Source organism: Panulirus ornatus, chromosome 58 (genome assembly GCF_036320965.1).
Source record: "Panulirus ornatus isolate Po-2019 chromosome 58, ASM3632096v1, whole genome shotgun sequence".
NCBI lineage: Eukaryota > Metazoa > Arthropoda > Malacostraca > Decapoda > Palinuridae > Panulirus > Panulirus ornatus.
The window spans coordinates 13,427,219-13,453,374 of record NC_092281.1 but is presented as its reverse complement, the minus strand read 5'-3'; the positions used below and the strand labels follow the sequence as shown (position 1 = coordinate 13,453,374).

The window sequence follows — 26,156 nt, the reverse complement described above, 5'->3', positions numbered from 1 at the left end:
ATTAGGTAAATAACGTGTCAGTAAGTGTGAGTCACAATTCAGCGGAACATTAGAGTAATTAACTTAATGAAACACTCATGTACCACTGCTGCTGCCACCACCACCGCCCCCTTCTAACACATTTCCAACACTGCCAACACATTGCCCATGATCCCCGACGTTCAGGAATATATGATTTATCATAAAGATGTCTTCCGCTCCTTACTGGAGTGAAGGGGACATACATATGCACGGTCTGATCAAGACACACAAACCTAACAACCCAAAAAAAGACCAATTATCAGTGGGTTCTGTGACCACAAACTCCCTCGAAGTGGCTTGTGGCTTTGTTCAACCACTAGCTGGTATAATCCCCCCCACTCAAACGTCAGAAATAACAGGGAATCTTGTCATCAAATTAAATGATATACACGTAAACTTTACCCACAAGCCAGCAGCAAGGCCTGATGTGGAACTCACTCGTCGCTAACGTCCCTGTGGAGTAGCTGGAGTTTTTGTCCGAGGACTCTGGTAAGCACAGCCTTCCCTCGTCTCGCTGCTACTCTGTCATCGAACTGATAAGGCTTTACATCAGGGACTGCACGAGTTTTCAGCAGTGAGCACTATCTAACTGAGATGTGGCATGGTGATGGTAAATCCCCTCCGCTCCCCTCCTTTCCTGCCGTAGTGAGCAATCTGTAAATGGAGATCTATACTTCTTCCCAGCTCATCAGTTCATACCCACAGGCGACAAATGGTTTCATTGTATACGTGACGTAATTTGCATATGGCCGAGTAATGAAGACTCCCCAGACTTAAATTTACCAGCGAGGAAGAAAATGAGAATACTTCACCTATCATGGTGCACAGACATAGGAACCAGCAGTGCAAGTGCAGCATTTTTCAAAGACTTTCAAATGTTTCATTTCATATATATATATATATATATATATATATATATATATATATATATATATATATATATATATATATATATATATATATATCTTTCTTTTAAACTATTCGCCATTTCCCGCGTTAGCGAGGTAGCGTTAAGAACAGATGACTGGGCCTTTTTTGGAATATATATATATATATATATATATATATATATATATATATATATATATATATATATATACACACACACACACGTACACCTCGACCCAGCTCACCATGATATAGTAAAACAATCCGGGTTCATCTCGATGTTATATCGTGCGTACCGCATGTGTAGTCCAGACTTTCCTAAAGGTGAAAGTAGCACAACTTAAGAAATCGAGTCGTTCCTAAAGTTCCCAAAAGACTTTCACTGGCAAATCTTTGCACAGTGCCAAAAAGGTAAATTTGCAGCTCAAAAGCTAATTAACATCGAAGCACTAATACAATTTTATGACTACCGTATCAAAACTACCTTGGACTACCTAAAGAATATCATATCAATACTGTACTTAAGAACGGCAATACAGCGAAAAACTTGTTCATAAGAGACTTGCCTGAAAATTCAATTGGTTGTGTCAAGCAAATACCATGCAAAGTGCAAGAAACTTTACTTGGGACGAAATGAAAGAAAAGAACCGAACACAAGAATGAAGCAGCGTCGGTATAGTGTTCGAGATGGGTCAAGAATCTATGATGCTCTATCCCTGCATCGCGAGGCTTCACTCATATTACAGACGCGGGAACGAAGCTAAAGAATGGGGTATCTTGTCATTTCGGTTGTAGATAGAAATAACACATATAACCTGACAGTACTAAGCACAGCATATTCATAACAATCTCAGCATCCAGTCGACGTAGGTAGGACTTAGATTCGGTCATAATCCAAACAACTGAAGACGTGTTCAAGTTTATGAGCTAATCCACGACCAGAACCTTGTCTCACCCAACCCCTTGCCTTTTAAAAGTGACGCGACTTCTCACCTTTGGTGACCCGAGGCTACCAGCAAAATAATGAACAGAGAAAGGGGCCAAGTGAGGATTTTCCCTCTTAGGCTCAGTCCTCTATTCTTAACGTTACCTGGCTGATGCAGGAAATGGCGAATAGTATTATATATATATATATATATATATATATATATATATATATATATATATATATATATATATATATATATATATATATATATATATATGGGGTGTGTGATGTCACCATCGCAGTTTAATCTGCTTATGGATGGGGTAGTAAGGGAAGTAAATGCGAGAGTATTGGAAAGAGGGGCGATTATACAGTGTGCAGGGGATGAGAGGGACTGAAAAGTGCGTCAGTAGCTGTTTGTTGATGATAAGGCACTGGTGAGCTAGAACGGCGTGGTATACAAGGGTTGACGTGCTGGCAATGGACTGAATCAGGGCAATTAAAGCGTTGTTAATAAACCACGGAAAGGTCTGTGGGGCCTGGTTGTGGACAGGGAGCTGTAATTTCAGTCCATTACATATGACAACTAGAGAATGGATGTGAGCGGATGCTGTCTTTTTTTTTTTCGTTTGTTCCTCGCGGTTAACGGCGACTATGTCGAGAGAGAGAGAGAGAGAGAGAGAGAGAGAGAGAGAGAGAGAGAGAGAGAGAGAGAGAGAGAGAGAATTACCTTTTGACGAGGATGTATCATTGGGAGTACAGTCTCGTCAAAGCACTTCTCACTCCAAAGAGGCCCACAATTACCTGCCACTGGAAGAAGCGCAGCCCTGGGCTGCAGGAGCCTTGAGAAACTGTTCCTGAGGCAATTGAAAATAATAAAAAAAAATATTGTAAAGTCTTCCGAATCATAGAACATTATAAACCAAGAATTTCCTTCCATATTACAAAGAAATCAAACTTGGATTCAGTGATTTCTTCCAATAATAATGTGATTGTTCATGTGTCCGTGCACACTACGGGAGATGACCCGGAGTCTGTGGGCAGTGTGTCTTGTGGAGGGAGGAGCCGTCACCAACACCAGGGTTCCTCCAGCGGGACGACCACAGCCGCCGCCCGACGACACACCAACGTTATCCTCAAGTCTGATTCACCTCACATCAGGTTCGCCAGTGGCGATCACATCACACACACACACACACTGTTTATATACCTGCTTTAGGGATCCTGACTTCATTCAATATCATTTATTTATAGTCTTTTTCATCATATTTATTTCCATGTAAGCCGAGACTAAGCGTGTAACTGAATGCCCGACTCAACCCCGTCTCACTCACCTAGCCTAAGCCAGGTGTCCAATATATCGACCAGCCCTCAGAGTAGGATGACCAAGTGGGTCGACTGACGGACGGATCGACTGTCGCGACCAGGAGTCGAACGCTACGCTGGCTCGATCCGACCAAGGATTCGAACCTCTATGCTGGCTCGATCCGACCAAGGATTCGAACCTCTATGCTGGCTCGATCCTTGGGCAACCCGTGAATGCACCACGGTCGGGAACGCCATTCGATACACCATGTCGTGTTCGGATTATTTCCATAGCGAGAAAGCTGAATCTAAATCCATTTATCATCAATTTATTCTATCATAATTTTCAAGTCGTATCAAGGGGGGAGAAATCAATATTCTACGTACAATATAATATCTAACTAATCTATACACAGACAGACACACATATAGCCACCTTCCTCCCCCTCCTCCTTTACAATCCAATATAATAACAAGGCTCTCTCTCTCTCACTGTGTTATCGTAAATCAACGGAAAGAAGTAGTCAAGAAATGCTCGCTTCAAAGGAGTCCATCATTTCCCTACTCCTGCGTGGAGTGCGCCCTCAAAGTTGTAGGAATTTCATAAGAATACGACCATTGTATAAAATAATAATAATAATAATAATAATAATAATAATAATAATAATAATAATAATGACAATTATATGTGTTTTGACGGGAAGGTGAGGATGGATGTACATCTTCATATCTCCGTCACTTGTATATATATATACATCAATATTTTTCACATTCAGTATAGTACGTTATTCTGTGTAACTCATTCAGATTAGCTTATCTACTAAGGGGAATGAAGACATACCCAGTCGGCGCCTAACGCCCCGGCATCCAGAGTCTGGGACCCCGACATTCAGAGCGTGGGGCCCCGACATTCGGAGCCTGGGGCCCCCCGACATTCGGAGCATGGGGCCCCAACATTCAGAGCGTGGGGCCCCGGCATTCAGAGCGTGGGGCCCCGACATTCGGAGTGTGGGTCCCCGGCATTCAGAGCGTGGAGCCCTGGCATTCAGAGCGTGGGGCCCCGTCATTCAAAGCCTGGGGCCACGGCATTCAAAGCCTGGGGCTCCGGCATTTAGAGCCTGGAGCCCCATCATTCAGAGCCTAGGCCCCCGGCATTCAAAGCCTGGAGCCCCGGCATTCAGAGCCATGGGCCCCAGCATTCGGGGTTACAGAAAAATCGTACCAAGATTTTCATGGACTGATCTCCTTTCACAGTTTGCTGTTGTTTTTACACACACACACACACATTAATCATTCCGGAGGTATAAGAACGTAGATGTGTCTAGAAAAAAATAAACACTCCCTGGGTAAGCCATGAATAAGTCCCTAGTATAGACGTAAAAAAGTGCGTCTTAACTAGTGTTGTCCAGTACGTAGCCACGTGAGGAAGCACCATCAGGTCTCCTGTTATCAGCCCTTTCCCATGCACTAGGCATAAATAAACAAGCATCATCTTGTGTACTAGGAATAAAAAGCACCTTGTCTGGGCTAAAACTGTATTTGTGGTACGGTCGTCTGGGGGTACAGGAGTGTGGCGACCCAGGCCATTGTAAGGTGGATCTGGGACCCACGTGAACCAGGCTGGTAACACACACTCTACACCAGGCAACTCCCTCACAAACACCTATTACAGTAGACGTCTCACAAAGATCTAATCATTATACCGTTTGACAATTTACAGAACCATATATTATTTTTTTGTTTTTTGTCTGACAATATATATTAATAAGGTTTTTATGTATATATCAGGACACGACACTGAAATTTGAAACCCCGATGAGTGCGACGGTAAGACACCCCCCCCTTTTAAGAGTCGGACCCTTGACCGCGACGGTGCAAGACCTGACCACGACGGTGCGACCCGTGGGTATGACACCCACCTTGGCAGGGCCGCCCCCTCCTCACCTGACCACCCGACGAGGGTCGGGTCAATCAATGGCCAGGCGGTGATCATACCCCAATGGATGTTGCCCCTTCGTGCTCATAGTTCGTACCGTCCCGCTCAAGGAACGTACCGTCGTGATTTAGGGGTGTTAAATCCCGATGTCGGAACATCCGACACGTGGGGACTGTACCACTTCCGTCCACACACACACACACACACACACGGAGTAGGTCTGGTGAGGGACATTAAGACGTCACATGGCAGACATACCCGCTCATGCACACAAAGATAATACAGCCACACACAAGAACATACATAAATACACCCAGACATACACATACACAGGTCCCCTCCGCGACAGTATAGGTAGTAGGGTGGAGGTGTTCCATTGACTAGTGCAGGAGGTGAGGTTTTAATGTACAGCGGGAGGGAGGGAGGGGGAAAAGTGGCGCCTCCTCTGGCCAAGTTACGTCAGCTCGATCTCGGAACAATCGGCCGACACCCGTCTCCGTTTGGCCGCGTGCAGATCCTCGGCAGCCATGAGGAAAGCCTGCTGGGAGAGGGATGGCGTAGGATCCATGCCGGCCGCGGCGAGAGCGTGGGGTGGCGCGGGGGGCATGGCGTCCTGGTGGCAAGCGAGGGACGGACGGTGTGGCACCGACAGAGCATCCGCTCGCTTGGCGTCTGCCTCCGCGGCCGCCATCTTGGCCGGGGAGAAAAAGGGGAGGCCCGGAGCGGCGGTGGGATCGCCGCCGCCCTCCGGCTGCAGCTGCTGCTGGGGCGGCGGCGGCGGGGGTGAGGATCCCGCCAGCTTGCTGTCCGTCGAGGTCAGGTTATCTGTCCCGGCGTCGTCGTCGCTGCTGAGGTCTGGGTCTCGGGCGTCCTCAGTGTGGTGTGTGGGGTCGTGGGAGTCCGGCTGGCTGGAGTCGTCACGCAGTCGTCGCAGCCGCTCCTGCTCTTCCCGCTTCTGCTTACGCCACTTGGCCCGTCGGTTCTTGAACCACACCTGCAGACCACAAGAATCTCTAGTAAGAAGCAGGTCAAGGAACAATTTCTCTTATCTACATATAGAAATAACACATGAGCAGTTAGTCACATACTATCAGTTGGCTATGATGGGCGGGTTCCGTCAGCCTCACGTGAGGTAAGGAGCGCTGGCTGATGGATGATAAGCGGTCAACCACACTACAAGATGACAGGGAAGCGCTACCCATCCTAAGTGGGAATGACGCCACAGTCTTCGTCCGAGGCATATCATGAAATGGTTAAAGTGAAGCACGTGACCTGTCCAATGGAGCAAGCGTTTGAGAGGTGAAAGTGAGGCACGTAACCTGCCCACTGGAGCGGGTGGGGAGGGCGTCAGCCTGGTGAGAGTAGGCAGCCCACGGGAGGAGCAGGAGGAAGGTGTTGTCATGGCGCCGCTAACACTACCCGGATCACGCCGATGCCGCCCCACTCTCCCATATAATCCACGGAGAACCGTCCCCCCCCCACACACACGACCGCTCTCCCACATTACCCACCTCCCGGCAGCCCTCCCACGCAATCCCTCTCCCACATTACCCACCTTATCATATAATACCACAAGACCAGGTAAAGGAAAAGACTAATCCTCTTAAGACATGACAAGAGACAACCACAGCCTTCACCAACGATGACGATGCCTCGCTGCCCAGAGCTGAGCGCCCTCGCCCGACGGCCACACACACACACACACACACACACACACACACAAGGGCCAGACACAGGGAGAGGGAGAGAGAGAGACAGAGAGAGAGGCCGCACCAGCATTACCGGGCAACACGAATCATTATCAGCGAATGACGCGAGAGCCCAATTAAAAATGTCCTTATTGCACCAAACGAACGCGTCCAAACAGCGTTTAATCAGGGCGGGCTGCAGCACCACCACCACCATCAGCAGCAGCAGCAGCGCTCCGCCCGACACGCCCGCCAGACACCATGAATTTTCCCTGCCAAAACGCAATTAAACACTCATCCAGGTAATACGGGGCGACGGAAGGTAAAGGCGGGGCGGGCTGGAGCGCCTGTGATGAGAGGCGTGGCCCGTGTGATCACCCGCCTGGCACCAATGTCAACTGACTGGCCAATTACCAATCACGGCGGCTGGAGCGGCTAATTGGCCAGTGACAAACTTTGAGTCCGGCGCGTTAATGTGACAAAGACGGGTTCATGGGAGCTAGAGCGAGCTCACTTTAATTTGACTTTATGGAGCGTCGACAATTTAATTTTGTCGCGCTGTTGTTCAGTTAATAAATTGAGAGTTTGTGAGATTCACAGAATACAAAAACGGAGGTGTGTGTGTGTGTGTGTGTGTGTGTGTGTGCGGCAGGGGGGTTACTTGTGCATGTGCGTTGCAGTTTGTACGTGCCAACGTACGTCGGGCTGGGTTTGGACGTGTCGGGTCACACGAGTGCACGCATACATGTGAGCGTGTCAGGTTGTATACACGTTCGTGTGTTACGTGTATGACGGGAGTGTGGTGGTCAGCGGTGGGCAGAAATGATCACCGGCAAATTACACCTGAGGGAGTATTCAGAACAGCTTTTAATGTTGTCCGTCAACACGTCAGTGGTTAGAATAAAAATGGCATTTTCGACAAGAAAATTCTACTTGATTTCGCAATGTTCTCGGCAGCCCAAGCCGGAATGGAAGACACACCTTAAATGAACCCATTATGAACGCAGATTAGAAAAGGTTCAATCATACAGCATGTCTACCAGCACACAACAGACACTCATTTTCTAAGACTAGGCCAAAATAGTGGAAAGATGAAAATAAAATATGATGGTTTTGTAAGCGCACAAGAAGCCGAAAAAAAAAGAGCAACGACTGACATGATACATGTGGATCACCGGACAACATAGACATACGTGACAGTGGTCGTCAGCGGGTAATGTATAATGTTGAATCAAACAAAAGAAACCCTTAAGACTCTAGTAGCTATGCTATTAGAAGGGCAAGAGCCATTCTCCAATCAAATGGGGGAAAACGGTGGCTTACTTCACGACAATAAATCTCCATCAAAGATTATTTCTTTTTTTTTTTATTTCTTATCCGCATTGACTGGTGATTGACACCTGGCGTTGCTGCAACCACCATGCAGTACCATGGCTTGCAGATAATAAAGTTTTGTAACATTTAATATATACCACCGGGATACACTGTCTGATATAAACAAAATAAAAAGAAGCAAATGAAACTGCCAGTTCTAACAGCTTCAGCCATGAATAGTGACAGCAGCTAAAGTAAGAGTGGGGCTAGGTTTAACAACACTCTTTTGAATAAAGTCATTTCTTCAAGGGAAATGTTCCCCCACGATGGAAGTTTGCAAAGAGGGGGAAAAAGTATGATGACATTACAACGGGAAGTTTACCATCACACTAGCAATAATGTAAATTATTCATAGGTTCATCCCTTACCGATTCCCAATATGGTTTTCGACCTTCACGTCCGGCATGCATATACTTGATTCTTTTTCGTATGATATAACCTACATGATGTAAAAGTAACACAGTTGATGTAATATATCGATATAACGTCTCCCGACGAAGAAAGGAAACATACTATCACGTCTCCCGACGAAGGAAGGAAACATACTATCACGTCTCCCAACGAAGGAAGGAAACATACTATCACGTCTCCCAACGCAGGAAGGAAACATACTATCACGTCTCCCAACGCAGGAAGGAAACATACTATCACGTCTCCCGACGAAGGAAGGAAACATACTATCACGTCTCCCGACGAAGGAAGGAAACATACTATCACGTCTCCCAACGCAGGAAGGAAACATACTATCACGTCTCCTGACGAAGGAAGGAAACATACTATCACGTCTCCCAACGAAGGAAGGAAACATACTATCACGTCTCCCAACGCAGGAAGGAAACATACTATCACGTCTCCTGACGAAGGAAGGAAACATCTAACGGCATTCGTTGAACATCATAAAGAGAACAAATGCTTCATCACCAGGCATTACATGAGTGATTGGTGAACTATACAAATGAGCTGAGGTAGCGTAGTGATTAAGACGCAACAAAGTAGCGCGCAGCAGAAATCAGTCTCGGGACCAATTCTCTCTCAGTTACCTATATATCAACATCGATAATGGCTGCGTGCGTTGTAGATAGCAAACTCCCAAGACAACGCTCAGTTGAGATATGAAGATGCAGCTAAAACTGAACACATACAGCTTCCGAAACTGTCACGAAGAAACTGTGAGACTTGGCTCAAAAAGGTGGCTGATAAAATCTCATCTCGGAAACTGGAAGGTTTTACACGTTGTCAGTAAGAACGAAAAGACAAGACACAGTATCAACTCTGACTGAGCTATGTAACGTGAATGAGGGGGACGGTGTTATCATATAACCTCCGGTGATCTATTGTCAAAAACACAGTCCGTAGAAACGTATATAAAAAGTTATAAATAATATGTTAGGTTCCATAGGCAGGACAGTTTAATTTATTTATTTATTTTTTTTTACAATCTACAAATACGTTCCCACTTGGAGGGGGGGGGGGTTGAAGGGGAAAATATATAGAAGAGAATATAGCGTCCAACTGCGTCGAGAAATCCCTGAGCCACCACTACCAAAAACGAAGCCCCGTAAGTTAAAAAGCATTTTGGGATTATACTGACCATTAATGGAAAAACTTAAGGCGATAATAAATAAAATAATTTTGTTGGGAGTAACTTTTATTGCTATATATGTGAAACGGAAAACCCTGAATCAAATGGTTCGGTCAGTGATCAGCGCGCAGCCTGTGCAACGTTTTATCGGTAAGCGGGTACACAAATACTTACAGTAATGTTTAAATCTGCCGCTGCAAGATCTGGTGAGAGTTGAAAATATCTTTTCTCCGTTCTTATACTTGACGTGGCAGGGTAAGATTGCTCACAAAAGGTAAATGGAAGAGTGTGATATTTCTTAATAGTTTACTGTTATGTTGTTCATATTCTATGTAATATTTCTCAATAGTTCTTATACCTGACGTGGTAGGGTAAGACTGCTCACAAATGGTAAATGGAAGAGTGTGATATTTCTTAATAGTTTAATGTTATGTTGCTCATATTCTAAGAGTAATATCTTTTAATAGTTAAATGTTATGTCGTTCATGTTGTGTAATATTTTCTTAAGTTAAATGTTAAGTCGTTCATATACTCAGTGTAATATTTCTTAATAGTTTAATGCTATGTTATTTATATTCTGAGTGTAATATTTCTTAATGGTATAATGTTATGTTGTTCATATTGTGTAATATTTCTTAATAGTTTAATGCTGTGTAGTTCATATTCTGTCCTCATCTTCAGGCAGAAAGTATCTAGAGCAAAATCCGGAGTAAATACTCCGACATTATTTTCGAACTAGTTATAAACACACAAAGACTTACTCCGCAAGGCGTTGCATGATCACGATAATTTCATTATGTTTTTCGAAACGTCGCGTCCCGACGGATGAGAAACACTGGTGTGGACGACCTCAGCTTACCAAGCGTATTAAAAGGAGAAGGTCGAGACACACGACGTGAGGCAGGCTATCGACGATAAACATTCGACTGTCTCGATCTCGGCAGTTAATTAAGATCAGATCGACCCGACTCCACCCCGCAGTAATGGATACAACCTCGCAGACGAAGATTTTACTTTTCATAAGTGAAGGTTTATCTTCTTCAACAGGATTTGCAAATATAAAATAACTCGCCAAAAACAGAACTTGAAAGAAACTCAATAAATACTTTACCTTTTTAAAACTATATAACCCCAGCGATTACCTCGCTGCGTGGTGTGGACTTCAACGTTATGTGTCGACAAAGTTCAGGAAATACTTACTGGTATTTCTCCCCTTAATGACTGAACTAGTGATTCAGCAGTGTGATTTACCTTCCGATCTCTTCTGCAATCACAAGCAGCCACGGCATGACCCAGTGGTATGCTACTTTCTGCTTGCCTTTGTAAGTGTATACGTATCTATGTTGCCATGTGTCCGTCTGCTCGAGGGTGTTAAGGTGTACGTATGCCTTGGTAGCCTGAGTGTGTGTGTGTGTGTGTGTGTGTGTGTGTGTGTGTGTTCTGGGATAAATCAGTATGTCTGCATGTTTAAGTATCAGCTCTGCTGCACATGCCTACGCTAGGGTATGTAAGGCTGGAATGTGTATTACGCGTGTGTTCATCGGTTTTGTTATGCGTGCACACCGCCTTGTCCACGCGTGTGTAGTGTACATTTCGGTACGTGTAAGCATGCGTATGTGTATGTTTTATTTCATTCGCGCGCGCGCGCGCGCGTGTGTGTGTGTGTGTGTGTGTGTGTATAATCACTTATTTGTATTTATCAATCTGTACTGTACAGGGGAGGGAGTTTTACACTCGAGGAGCCCCATCTCTTGACTTTTCTTATTTGTCAGAGAACTTTTTAAACTTCCGTAAACAGTGTCCACATTCACAACCGCATCAATCAGTTTACTCCAGTAATCCATATGCTATAAAGGCAAGTCTTTCCTGACACGTTTCTTCTTCATGTCATGTCATGGTCTATGGCTGTTCTATCCATCCATGCCACCTCTCTCGAAGATCTCGTCACCGCCATCATCATCAACCATCAACTGCCAACTACCCATCAACTACGAATTATCAATCAACTGCCAACTACCCATCAACTACCAATTATCAATCAACTGCCAATTACCCATCAACGACCAACTACCCATCAACTGCCAACTAACCATCAACTACAAACCACCCATCAACTACAAACCACCCATCAACTACCAATTACACATCAACTACCAATTACCCACAAACTACAAGGCAAGGTTCAAAAACTTGAACGGCTGTGATCAGATCACTACCTACTCTTCTTTCATCCAGTTCGCTTAATTCTAGTGCCATCTTTGTTGTCTTGCTCTGGACTATCGCAAACAGTTCTTTGGGCTTCTGTAGGTGCGGTGACCAAACTTGAGAAGTAGAGTGAAGGTTTGCCCGTATGAAGGAAGAGAACAGCTCGCTAAATCTCTCCTTACCCATATACATTAAAGTTTTGTTAGACACTTGGAAGCAGACTGTTTATCTTATCAATTATTCCTCTAATGTGGGGACACTGACAACAGATTGGGAACAATGTCTACTCCCAAAGTCTATCTACTAAGTAGGATTTTTACAACTTACTTCCCAGCTAGATAATATTCATACTAACTGAATTTCATCGGCCATTCATCTGACCTACTTTGAAGTTTCTCTTAAGTCCCCATGTCAGACAATCTGATCTTCTATTTTTACTTGTGTGTGTGTGTGTGTGTGTGTGTGTGTGTGTGTGTGTGTGTGTGTTCATGAATTAGTATACTGTGCTGAAGCAACGGAAATGTAGTATTTACTGATCACACATAAACATGATCTTTAACTACCAGGTAATAAGCTGCAGTAATCTGTGTATCATGTACCCTCGTCCCCAAACTGTCGCTAAAGTACTCCCTTTGGATCAACAGACTCTTGGCCGCCAGCAACTCAAGAGTGGGCCGTTTTGATACCTAATTCCTTCCCTACACCTAGAAGATTTGGAACTCTCTACCCTCTTATATCTTTCCCAATAACTATGACCTGGCAAATCAAATAAATATATACATAAATAAAAAAAACAGGTTTTCCACTTCTTCTAAAATCCATAAATACTTTCCCTTGTCGCTTCATTTTCCCTTTCATTAATCTCTCGATATTTCAATTAAGGCCCGACCGTGCTGTGGAGTTTGGTCCGTGGCTGGTGCCACCAACGCAAAGGAAAAAAAGTCACCGCACGTACAGAGGACATCAAGAACCAGTAGAGAAAGTTCAAATGAAGACAACAAAGATGGTTCCAGAATTAAGGGAGCAGAGTAACAGGGAAAGGCTGGAGGCCTTAAACTATGCTCAACATGCAAGAGTGAGTGAGGGCTGACCTAATCACACACAAGTGATGATGTAGACTGATTATACGAAGAAAAAGATGTAGGCGACAGAGAAAATTGAGACTATAATGTGAAATCAAGCAACAGAATCGTTAAACAGGACACAGAGACGCACTTTTAAATAACAAGATTGGTGGACAGATTGAAGAAGGAAATCGTATATGCATAAGTTTAAAAAGTTGTACGACAGCGGAAAAAGTTCAAGAGACTGGGCCCCAAGAGTGTGAAACTCCTCCATACAGTGCATAAAGGTAACTACACACACACACACACACACACACACCCACACACATATATACACATACAGATACACGCACACAGGCTCCCGCAAAGGCGCGTTCACAAAACAAAACCAAGCAAGCCATAGAAAATACAGGACGCAACAGCTCGTGGAAGAGTGGGTGTGTTTCAGCAAAGTTATCAATATCGTATTTCATACAACCCAAGTCTACTACCATCACGGCTCCGTAATGGACTCTGAGCAAGATGCTGTCATACTGGCGTTAGGAAAGGGGTTGAATCACGCTATTAATACTCAAAGACTGGTTAAATCAGTCCCTTGACCATGACGACGGCACGGCCCTTAAGTATAAAGTCCTACGTCTCTAACTTGACCCGCAGAGGTTAGGTCAAGCACGCAGGCTATCATGCCCGAGGGTCTTGCTGTCGTGCTCAAGGGTAGTACCGTCGTGCTCAAGAGGTTGATAAGGGTACAAGAGGCACCTCGTACTGTACCTGGATGGCTCCCGTCATTACGACAGCTCGCATCCTCTACTATCAACTATGTCATGACACAAGAACCATCATCGTCTGCTTACCGAGAACGAGAGAGCGAAGCTCCCCGGACCACAACCATTACAGATATTTCCAGTTTCCATACATCTAATGCATCATACTGTGTACACCTCAGACCCGTCTCGCGTACTTATATTTTCATGAGGGTGTTTTGTTTATATTATGACTAGATAGGTATTCAGTACATAACTCGTGGTATACACACACACACACAACAGACACACACACAAAACATATGCACTTTATTCGTGTGTATATATATATTATATATATATATATATATATATATATATATATATATATATATATATATATATATATATGATTTAATCTTAAGTCATCGTGTTATAAAGTTTCACATCCACGCGCTTGTATGACACACGAACCTTCACATGCATATATAACTTCATCATATCTGAACATACAACGGTGTCCTATGATGGTCTTGATGTAACTGTATACCTATCACATTATAGTGTTTTCAATCTGCAGGTAACTTACTATACTTGCATACACTCTAAAGTGCCCATACGGATTTCACTTAACTTGTAAGTGTTTGATCAGGCCTGCATATACTTTAGTGAAACTGCTAATACTTTACCACTGTATATAATTCAATGATACTGCTAATACTTTATCAGATACATATATACTTTAATAACGCTAATACTTTATCAGACACATATATACTTTACTGTTATTAATAATACTTTATCAAGCCCATATGTACTTTTCTGACATTGTTAATAATTTATCCGGCCCTTATATACCTACTTACAACTGAAATTGCTTTTTTTACTGCCGTATAACCATTACTAGTATTTTTCTTCCTAAATCATCACATACATACAAATGTTATGGAACTTGTTTACTTTATCATGCTGATCAACTTCGTTGAACTTTTATCCACTGATCACACCAGGTGTGCATTCTGACAAATCTAATGTTCGCTTTATGACGATGGTATAAACATTTATCATAATCAAATGTAGCTACTTTATCCTATCTGCAATCAACTTCACTAAACTTGACGCCAATCTATAGTGCCCGTATGTACTTTATTAAACCTGAATCTATTCAACATTGGCCGCGTTTATGATATCACACTAGATTCTATCTTATCCTGCCCGCATTTATATTACTAAACTTGAACCTCTTCTACACTGCCCGCGTTTATTCTATCAAACTTGAGTCTATTATGCTAACCGAATATATAATATCAAACTTGAGTCTATTATGCTAACCGAATATATAATATCAAATTCATATCTACTTTCACATTTCGGCATATACTCCACTGATTTTTTTTTTATCATCTCCTACATCTTTACCTATATGATTAACCTTATATTTACTTTATCACGAAACTTTGTGCTGTATACGACTGATCTATTTCATCACTCCCGTATATACTTTTACATTATATATATATATATATATATATATATATATATATATATATATATATATATATATATATATATATATATATACTGAAATACATGAAACAGATGGAAACGATTTATCACTGGACGATGAGGAGCTGAACCCGGGGCCACCGCGTGACAGGTCTGTATGTATGTATATATATATATATATATATATATATATATATATATATATATATATATATATATATATATATATATATATATATATCCAAAGGGATAGGGGAGAAAGAATACTTCCCATGTCTTCCCTGCGTGTCGTAAAAGGCGACTAAAAGGGGAGGGAGTGGGGGCTGGAAATCCTCCCCTCTCTTTTTCAATTTTCAAAAATAAGGGACAGAGAAGGGAGCCAAGCGAGGATATTCCCTCTAAGGCTCAGTCCTCTGTTCTTACTGCTACCTCATCAACGAGGGAAATGGCGAATATATATATATATATATATATATATATATATATATATATATATATATATATATATATATATATATATATATATAGATATAATCTTGCTCTCTTTGTTATGTATTCCATAATGATCATGGGAATCTTTCTCAGTCATATGGTAATGAACGAACTGTCCTTAATTAATATTAGCATGAAGCAGTGTGCACAAAGCTGTAAATATGGCCAGATACATACGAGTCAGCAAGTGCAGATCACCCAGCATGAAGCACCAAGTATGAACCAATACGTACAAATCAACAAATAGGGACTAATACCTGTGTATAAACCAGAAAGCATGAACCAAGAGTGCTGAATTAATATGATAAACATGTGCAAAGCAGAATGAAAAAATACGTATGAATCTGTTGGTATGTAGTATCATACTGTTATGAACGGGTATATACGAACGAATCATAATGAACCATGACGTATAAACCAACACGAGTGAATTAAAAAGTATGAAACGTGTACGAGTAAACCAGAAGTGTGCATAAAAAGGGTAATTCATCGTAATTTCCTGGTGCTGTCTCTTTCACGGAAAATAGCGAACAAGAATTTCTGCCTAACTAGAGAATTGTATGTTTTGGCAGAGATGTAAACGAAGTCAATCAGTCTGGATAACACACATGACACTCGGACTTCGCGCCGCACGACACCATCATGACACGATCACAGTTCTCAACGCCTTATACACACACACAGCCAACAACCACATCATCAGGCGTTCCCTCCAACAACCCAGGCGGGAATATATGGAGAGCGACTGTCGTTGTGCGTCGTCCCTACCGTGTCCTTTGCTGTGATATATCGGTTGAATTTTTGAGGTTACAGAGACATGGGTGCACCTACGAGGAATTATGATGCGGGGTAGCGCTACGTAGCGTTCACAGCGGGAGAATATAGTTACAATGAACGAGTCGTGTGAGTTACGTGTTGCCAAGTGTTACTGTGTGAGGATAGATTGCATGATTGTGGAATGAAGGCCAGCAACCCCACGTGTGGGATGCTGGCAGAAGGTAAACACCCAGGCCAAAGGAGTGAACCTTGACGGCCGACGAAGTTCTGGCTCACTACACACACACACAGATACCGAAGCGGGTCGTGCCAGCAAGATACAACCCCCTGGTCAGGGAGAGGGAGACTGATCATTACGACTGGAAGGAGCACAACACACACACACACCTTGAGGTAGTCCATACTAAGGTCTCGGCCGCAGTGATGCCCGGCGCTGCCACCACGTTACTTTCCTCATCACGGCTGAACATCCTCGACCGCACGGCACTCCCACCCTCCTCCCAGTCTCCATACCCACTTGAAGAATGATTATGTCTGCGGATCAAAGCGAACGCCTTAGCGTCTGCCGTGGCTCGGCTTCACACCAACCTCTCAGTCATGGCGGAGGGAAGGAAGGAAGTGAGGGAGGAGGACGAGGAGGCGTTAATAGAAGGGAGGGACACACGACAGGAGGAGGAGAGGAAGACAGCGAGGAGAACCACAGAGCGGAGGATAAAGAGGACTAGGTACTGAGCGACTTGAGGGGGTAGGGTGATGGCGTCGGCTCAGCTGGTGGTCAGCGTCCATCACCGGGGATAATCCCACTGGTGTCATGCCCCTCTCCTACCCCGCCCCCCGGCGGCAGAACACGGACGGGGGAGGCGGCCAGAGCCCGCTAAGCTGCACCATTGTCAGCTTGGTGTAAGACCACCTGTGAAGATAATCTGTTTCCTGTGGAGATGGCAACTCGCTCTGGGATCAATAGCCCGGCCAGCGGCACAGTTTCCGGCCGACAAGTTTGATATATTATGATAACAATGACGGGTTCAGCTGCAGCCCCAGGCCGACCTGCCCGCATTAGTGCCGACCCTCTCGCTCCTTGTGGGGTCCACGGATTACCATACGCTGCTAACGTGAGGCACAACGTGTTAAGCCTTCCATGTGGTACAGCCGGCGTCGCTAAGGTTGAACTAGCTGCCCACCAGGGGTGAGGTAATGAATATCTGGGCCAACTTCCTGGGGGTTACCCCAGCGGCCGGGGAGGGGATAGACTGACGTCTGAAGGGAAGCAAAGGAGACATGTTCCCTGACGTGGGGCTAAGACGGGGGAACCCCCGAAACACGTATGTAAACATGACTGACCACCTACCAACCTGTCCACACTCGTTAGTGAGGTACCTCCTGTGGAGTCACGGCACGTTACCTCTCACGGCCGCGTCATGTACACAACACGGGGCACAAACAGAGAGAGGTATACACCAGAGGCCACGAGTGTAGTGTTGGCCATATCACGGGTGACACTCCCACCCACCAGTGGCACCCGTGGGAACATCTTACCAAACTCACCTGTAACTTACAGTTCTGAAACATTGGGTATAATTTAACCTGCTCACCTCGACTCTCTCTTCCTTCAGGTCGACCTTAAGAGCCAGCTGTTCCCTCAGAAGGACGTCCGGGTAGTGGGTCTTGGCGAAGGTCCGCTCCAGCTCCTCCAGCTGCTCCTCAGTGAAGATGGTGCGGTGCCGCCTCTTGCGCTTCCCGCCGGCAGCTGACCCACCGAAGAGCGAGGCCGAGTACAGCCCGGGGTACTGGCTCGGCCCTGAGGAGGAGGGGGTTGCTTAGTAAGACTACCTGGCTGGTGACAGGGGTTATGGTTAGTGCCTGGCTCGTGCCGATGGTGATGGTTATACTCTGGCTGTGTGATAGCACTTGGGGAGGAGGAGGGAGTCAGTGTGGCAGAACAATCTAAACATATAATTCTAACAACAACACTCTTCAGCTAGAGAGAGAAAGGGGGGGCATTAGTGGCTCCCTCCCTAGCTGACGATAGGTCGACCTCCCCCTCTTGTCCTATCAACAGTGGCGTCCTTCAGGGTTCACTCCTGCTGTCTACTCTCTTTCTTCTCTCTACAGATACATTTCCCTTCAACAATCTAAACCAGTTCACTCTATACATACAACTTACCTCCCGTCCCTTCCCCACTAGAATATTCCTATTTTTTTCGCAGTGAGCAGAGCAAATATGTGTTCCATATCTACAATGGTCTTATCAGCCCTTATTTGCCTTCACGTTTTTTATCAGCCAGAATGGAATCGGTAATTCCCCAGGCATCGCCTCTCTCCTACTACCTCTGTCCGCCATTATGTTGTGGTCCTCACCTTGCTCTACCCTCCTACGTCGATGTACTGTACCCACTGTAATTGCCCCCACCTATCCTTAGATATATGTCCCTCACACACACACTCTCACTGAAATACTTGGTCTATGTATTTCACCTAAACATCGAATGTTTTAAAACTAAGAAGAAAAAAATGGCTGCTGCTCTGATGAGCTATCTATATGTGTCCCTTCAGCTGAGGTCTGGACCCATAATGCTTGACTGGCTGCTGCTTCCCAGTTTCTGTGTACAGACCGGCCATACGAAGATTGGCCGTTACATCTTTTTTCCCTAACTTTCTTTCGTCTTCCCCTTTTCCTATAGTCTCCCTACCTTTACTACTAAGGTCTACACACACCTGAGGAACTGTGATTCATTTCTTCATTGTTTCCCTTACACTTAATTCCTTTCACCCAGGATGGCCATGACTGGGGCATCTGGGCCCCTGATATGTTGCTCACTTTGAAAGTCACCTGGCCATGTGTGTGTGTGTGTGTGTGTGTGTGTGTGTGACATTCATACCGTTCATTAAGTATTCCTATGAATGGGTGTGTGAGGGATTCTGATGGCGGCCCGTCCTCCCGGCTAGCCAGCCCAGGGACTTGACACACGCCCCGTCAAGCTCCAGGTGCCAGACTTCCGAGAGTACAAGCGATCGTGTAGAGGCAACACCACGGACGGAAACGATTGTCAGTAACACTTCACACTAAGTAACATGTACACCATACATCCCAGCACAGAAACATACCGCCAAGCCTACGGTCACGCTCCTCTGGCTAGTACAACTGCTGCAGTATAGAAATATTTCCGCTCCGTGTGAGAAGACCCTCCCACTTTCTTACTCTGGTAGATTTACACGTGGTAAAGTTATATAAAATCCACGGCAGATACGGTGAATTTCAGAGAGTCTACACTTGCCACACTGTGGTCTGGGGAGGGACCGGCCAATGATACATTAAGATCACTTACTGTGGCCGACCCCTTGGCCGGGTAGTAACGGTTACTCTGGGAGCTGACTCCGTGTACACCACACGCGTACCATAACTTCGGCCTTACGTTTGATGGCTCAGTGATGACAGTATTATATATATATATATATATATATATATATATATATATATATATATATATATATATATATATATATATATATATATATATACTGCTATGGTAATTACTGGGGCCCGGTACACACCCTGTGTTGTGTTGTTATGACTCCGGCTCTGCCAGCCGTGAGCGGTTGTATGTATACACATAAGACAATGTCAGCAGCTCGGTATCGGCCCTGACCTGCTCAACAGCCCTCTTCTACCTCGAACACCCAAAGACCCCGGTATATATATATATATATATATATATATATATATATTGGAAAGGATCACAATTTTGCGCGTGATCAAGATATTCCTATGAGTCCACGTGTTTCATTTTCCCCGTGGACTCATAGGAATATATATATATATATATATATATATATATATATATATATATATATATATATATATATATATATAAATATAATGCGTGTGTGTGTGGTTCACAGCCTTTTACCCAGAATCTGTGACGTCTCCTAGCTGAGCGAGTCACCTGTATACTCTGTAACTCTCAGCAGAAAAATCTGGTACATAAAAGTTCATTTGAGAAGTCTGGCTGGACAGACGATGAGGGCGGGAGAAGCGAGGTATCAGCGGGTCGGGCCACGGCAACCCGGATACCAAGACCGAGAGGCTCAAACATACATCTCAGACTGATACACACATGGGTTCGGGTCTGGGAAAGTCGAATCCACATCGACCGAGGACAGGGAGAGTCAGGGAATGCTCCGGGTCACAGGTCTGAAAGAGTCAAAGCAGACTGGAGCTGAGCGAGAGTTGTCGAGAGATTTCAATCCCCCGACAGCAGGGGCGGTGAGGGAGGAGTGAGTGGCGCGCCGCCAACCTGTTCGTCTCTCTGAAAGTGGACTGTGGCAAATGTTGGCAGGCGCCCCAGATCTGAAAAGGGCCACGTGATTATTAGAGCTTTGGGGCAAGGAAGGCGGATGCAACAAGGCGCATGGCTTGAGGAGCAGAATGCTGCATCTGGAGACGAGAAATTCGCGACTTCAAGTAACGAGGACACGTCAAGTCGGCTATACCGGGTCTGAGTCAAGCAAAGGGACGCCAGCGATATAATGAAAGGTAAAACCCCGTGAGAGTAACGCATGCATAGCACTGTACGACACGATACATAAATATTACTTCAGAATATGAACAACATCAAGAGCTGGTCAGAGTGGAGCGGTGTGTGGCCACAGTTTGCGAGGTGCCGGGAGGCGCGTCAGGTTTAGGAGCATCAGACCTGCCGGAGGCGGAAGAAGGAGACTCGCGAACACCGTCACCTTCAGGATCAGATGTGAGGCAGGAGACCCAGGGGAGCGTCAGGGCTGAGATGCTGTGAAGTGAAGGTGGGAGCCGGGGGGCAGCGGTCCTCCCGCCCGCCCGCCTGGACAAAGGCCGTGCCGGGCTGAACCCCGAGTCGGATATTAAACCTGGCCAGCAGCACCAGCCCGGCCAAGATGGTGGCCCGGGGATTAGTTATATGGTGGCGGGTTGGGGATGGGAGAACCCTGTGGGAGGGGCCCGCCCAGGGTCGGGAAAGGACGACTGTGAGGAAGGGAGTGTCGTAGAGCGAGAGGCTCTCCGGTACATGAAGCAGAGAGGACCTGCACCAGTGATGCGAGGCGGAGTGGTATGCTAAGAGCTATTCATGCGGTGCGGGGATACGAGAAACGTCAAGGAGATCGTAAATGATGAGACACACATGGGGGTACAACACCAGGGAGGCTGTGCGTGGGGTTCACCACTGGCGGGAACACACATTAGTGAAAAAGATAGACACAGACGAATGCACATCAGGGGAAGGAATTTATGCGACGCTTCATCAACAGAGGGAGTGTGTAGGTGAGAAATACTCGGAGTATGTACACGAGACAACCCATGTGTGGGTATGGGTATGAAGTAAATAACAACAATCATCATCATCACATCATAATAATAATAACAATAACAACAACAGTAATAATAATAATAATAATAATAACAATAATAATAATAATAGCAATAATAATAACAATAATGATAACGGGTTACTAAATCAACTGCAGCCAAATACTGAAAATATATGGATAAAATACACATAATATAGACAATGGAATCACAAAAAGGGGAGATGGGGGAGGGGTAGGAATTAAAATCTTTACACCAACACTGGGGTAAGTCTGGTGATTATTATTGATGATGTTCACAATGGATGGGATGGGGACTGTTCTTGCAGCGGTGGATATGATGAGGTTGTGATCCGAAACTACAACTCGGGGACGAGGGATATATATATATATATATATATATAGTTTCTTTCTGAACCCTCAGATAGAGTCAGGCGGGACAGTGGGTTGAGCGCATCTTGAGAGATAGCATAAGAGCGAACAGAGATAATCATGAATGACCCTTTTCCACGCCTCTTCTAGTAACCCCTGTTGCGTGGTGGAGGAGCAAGACCAGGCGGTAGGCAAAGGTAAATTGGAGGACGATGAAAACTGTGATGATGTTCTTAGGTTTAGTTGAAGGGTGTCAGTCGTAAGACGACGAGCGATGTACAGAGGACAGCTGGTGGACGTGGTAATAATGCTGACCTGTTGTTCCTCACAGCCTCACTTATCGTACAGAGTAACATCGGGAAGCTTGCCGGACACAACAACCAGGAGGGGGGAACGGGATCCAGCGAGACAAACGAAAGGCGTGACTCCGATCTAGGTTTGGCAGATGGTGACGTTAGTGGCAGTGGTCCAGTTCTGGAGACGGGCGAGGATGTTACGGAGGGCGACGACGGATGTGGATCGCGTACGTATATCCATCCATCTGGTCATCGTCTACATGATGGATCAGAAAATACAAGGATCTCCTCCTTGTGTCCTGTGGGACGCCACAGGTGAGGGACTCCACCGATAAGTGAGGACTGTCCCTTGCAAATGTCTACTATGACAACGGTGAATGATGGAGTCTGCAAGCCAAGGGATGATCATTATTTCTCCGTAGCCCTGCGCTGACTATACTGTGGCTGATTAGGTCGAAAGCCTCGGTGATGTCAACTACGGTTGGAGTCACAGGCGTCTCGTGTCTCTCTGGGTTGCGAAATATAATGGTATATCATGGTAAGGGAATGATCACAGGCTACACTAGGGTGAGGGGGCGTGGAGGGGTAAAACAGGGGAGGAGGAGGTGTTGACTGGCGTACTCCAGGGGAGGGTATGTAAAGGGGTACACCAGGGAAGATGTAGATGAGGTGCACCAAGGGAGGGAAGCAGATGGGTGCACCAAGGGAAGGGGATGTAGATGCGTACATCAGGGGAAGGGGATGTATATGAGTAAACCATGGGAAGGGATGTGGATAGGTACACCAGGGAAGACGTAGATGGGTATATCAGGGGAAGAGGATGTAGATGGGTATATCAGGGGAGGGGATGTTGGTGGGTACATCAAGAGATGGATGTAGAACGGTATACCACGGGATGGGGGTGTAGATGGGCATATCAGGGGAGGGGATGTAGGTGGGTACACCAGGGTAGTGCGAGTTGGTGAAGCTCAAAAGGTGTAGCGGTCACTGCTGACCGTCCGGGACGGGTACTCATGGGTCGGCCAGGGTAGAGAGTATATGTCCAAATCTTGGCCAGTCCGCAGTCAACCCAACTGTTCATCCTTCCCTAGGAGATGGTCGATAAATTGGTCAACTGGCTTTGGTTAGGATATATAGATATATTTTAAATTTATCTTTTTCTTTCTTTCAAACTATTCGCCATTTCCCGCATTAGCGAGGTAGCGTTAAGAACAGAGGACTGGGCCTTTGAGGGAATACCCTCACCTGGCCCAATTCTCTGTTCCTTCTTTTGGAAAATTAAAAAAAAAAAAAAACGAGAGGGGAGGATTTCCAGCCCCCCGCTCCCTCCCCTTTTAGTCGCCTTCTACGACACGCAGGGATATATATATATATATATATATATATATATATATATATATATATATATATATATATATATATATATATATATATATATATCGTTACTAAAATGGCCTCGATTAAGGAATTCAGCTGCCCATGCCGCCTTAGCCAACGTAACAAAAGGGTACACAAGGGAAACGGGTGCAGATGGGGTATATCCGGAAAGCGGGTGTACATGGGGTGTTCCAGGGGTCGGGTACAGATGGGGCACTCCAGGTGACGGGGTGGAGTTTAGGGTACACTAGAAGGAGGGGGGTGAAGTGCACACCAATAAAAGCATACATAGTGAACGCAGGGGAAGAGGGTGGGTATACACGGGGAGATGTACACTAGGGTGCACCAAGGGAGGGGATGTAAACCAGAAGGGATGTACACGGGGTACACCAAGGGAGGGGCTGAAGTGGCCCCCAACCCCACCCACCACATCAACCAGTGTACTGGAGGGGAGCACCGCCCCCCCCACCCTTATAACACCACTTCTCTTATACGAGGGGAGAGCGCCCCCTCTCCCCCTCCCAATACACCTACGGAAATAATCGGGTAAAAAGTTAATCCATTTTTCATTAGTTAATTGAGCGTTGCGGCGGAGGGCGTCTGGCCGAGCTACTGCCAGCCTGGCTCATCTCCCGGATTTAGAAAACAATCAAGATGAAAATTGTGATAGCGAGGAAAGAGGCTTACCTTGCGATCTGCCTCACAATCCTTTCATGGATTTAATTCCAGCCACTGGAAAATGTGGGATTAACTCGTAATTACAGCTCGGCACTCCCATGACGCCAGGTCGTGCTCTCTGTTTAGCGGCATCACCCATAGGTAATGCCGCTGTGTGTGTGTGTGTGTGTGTGTGTGTGTGTGTGTGTGTGTGTGTGTGTGTGTGAACGGCAGTACCGTGGCCACCTGGTGTACCCCGAGGTGCCCCTCCGTAGCCATCCCTCACCTACTATACCCCGGCCTCTGGCTAAGGTGTCGCCGCAGGTACCCCCTCACCTGCTGTACCCCCAGGGGACTGGGTAAGGTGAAGGTGCCCCAGTAGCTACCCCTCACCTGCTGTGCCCCCGACCAGTAGCTGAGCTGCCCCTCTCCTCTCCTGTACTCCCAGGTTTTGGCTGAGGTGCCGCCGTAGCTACCCCCCCACCTACTGCTCCTCCGGCTTCTGGAAAAGGCATCCCCGCAACTACCCCTCCCCTGCTACAAAACAGACTTGTGTCTGAGGTACCCTCAAAGATACACCTCTCCTGCTGTACCCCCTGAAGACATCCCCAGCAGCTACCCATCTCCCTTCACTGCTGTATCCTGGCTTCTGGCTGAGGTGCTCCACAGGTACCCCTCACCTGATATATCTCCCCATCCTCGGACGAAGTTACCCCTGCAACTAACCCTTACCCACCCTCAGCTGCACCTCTGCCTACAGTGCTCCCACTGCTACCCCTCACCCCTCACCTACTGTACCTCCAGCCTCTGGCACAAGTGACCCGCACCTACCCCTGCCCACCCCCCGCGGTACCCCCGGCCTCTAGCTAAGGTACCCCTCAGCTACCCTTCATCCATCACTAGATGCATCACCAACCTCTGGCTCAGTGTGCGCCGCAGCTAACCGCACCCACCACCAACTTAGCTCCCGTCCTCTACCTCAGGGGCCCCCCACAGTTACCTTTTACCTGCTGTGTCCCTGGCCGTTGACTAGGGTGCTCTCATAACTACCCCTCATTTGTCTTCCACCAGCACCTACCGAAGGTGTTCCAGAGCTGCCCCTCACCTACCAACTACTGTATTTCCTGCTTCAGGCTAAGGTACCCCCGCAGTTACACTTTCTCTGCCGTACCCCGCCTTCCGGCTAAGGTGTCCCCACAGCAGCCTCTCACCAACCACTAGCTGCGCCCGTGGTAGAGGTCCCCCGCACATACTCCATCCACCAACTGCTGCACCTCCGGTCTCTGGCTAGGGCGCCCTAAGGCTGGTTATCCCTCTCCCACCAAGTGCTGCACCCCCGGCCAGTATCAGTCACCCGGAACAAGGACCCTCCCCTATACAACACAGAACAGCGTGACTGGCGCCCAACTCAGGAAGGTGGGTGGCTGTACAGGCCTTATCTGAGCGACAAGCCTGGACCGTAAAGCCCCTCCTACAGGCAGATATATGAGTCCTACCAGCACAGTACACTAACCTTAATACCAAGACATGACCAGTGATACGCATCGGGTCATGACACAGCTGGAATAATGATAAAAAAAAAAAGCGGAATGTGGCAGGTGAAGA

At 46.1% G+C, this 26,156-nt stretch overlaps 1 protein-coding gene across 1 annotated transcript in view; it reads right to left on the bottom strand.

The window, feature by feature from the left end:
- Positions 1 to 4,660: 4,660 nt before the first annotated feature.
- Positions 4,661 to 26,156, bottom strand: part of LOC139766545 (uncharacterized) — a 22,396-nt gene continuing 900 nt past the window's right edge. Inside the window, exons 2-3 of the mRNA XM_071695343.1 lie at positions 18,102 to 18,307; positions 4,661 to 6,072 (exon numbers count right to left, since the gene is read on the bottom strand). Coding sequence (XP_071551444.1) covers positions 5,533 to 6,072; positions 18,102 to 18,307 — 746 coding nt within the window. The 3' untranslated portion in view covers positions 4,661 to 5,532. The remainder of the gene's footprint in view (positions 6,073 to 18,101; positions 18,308 to 26,156) is intronic.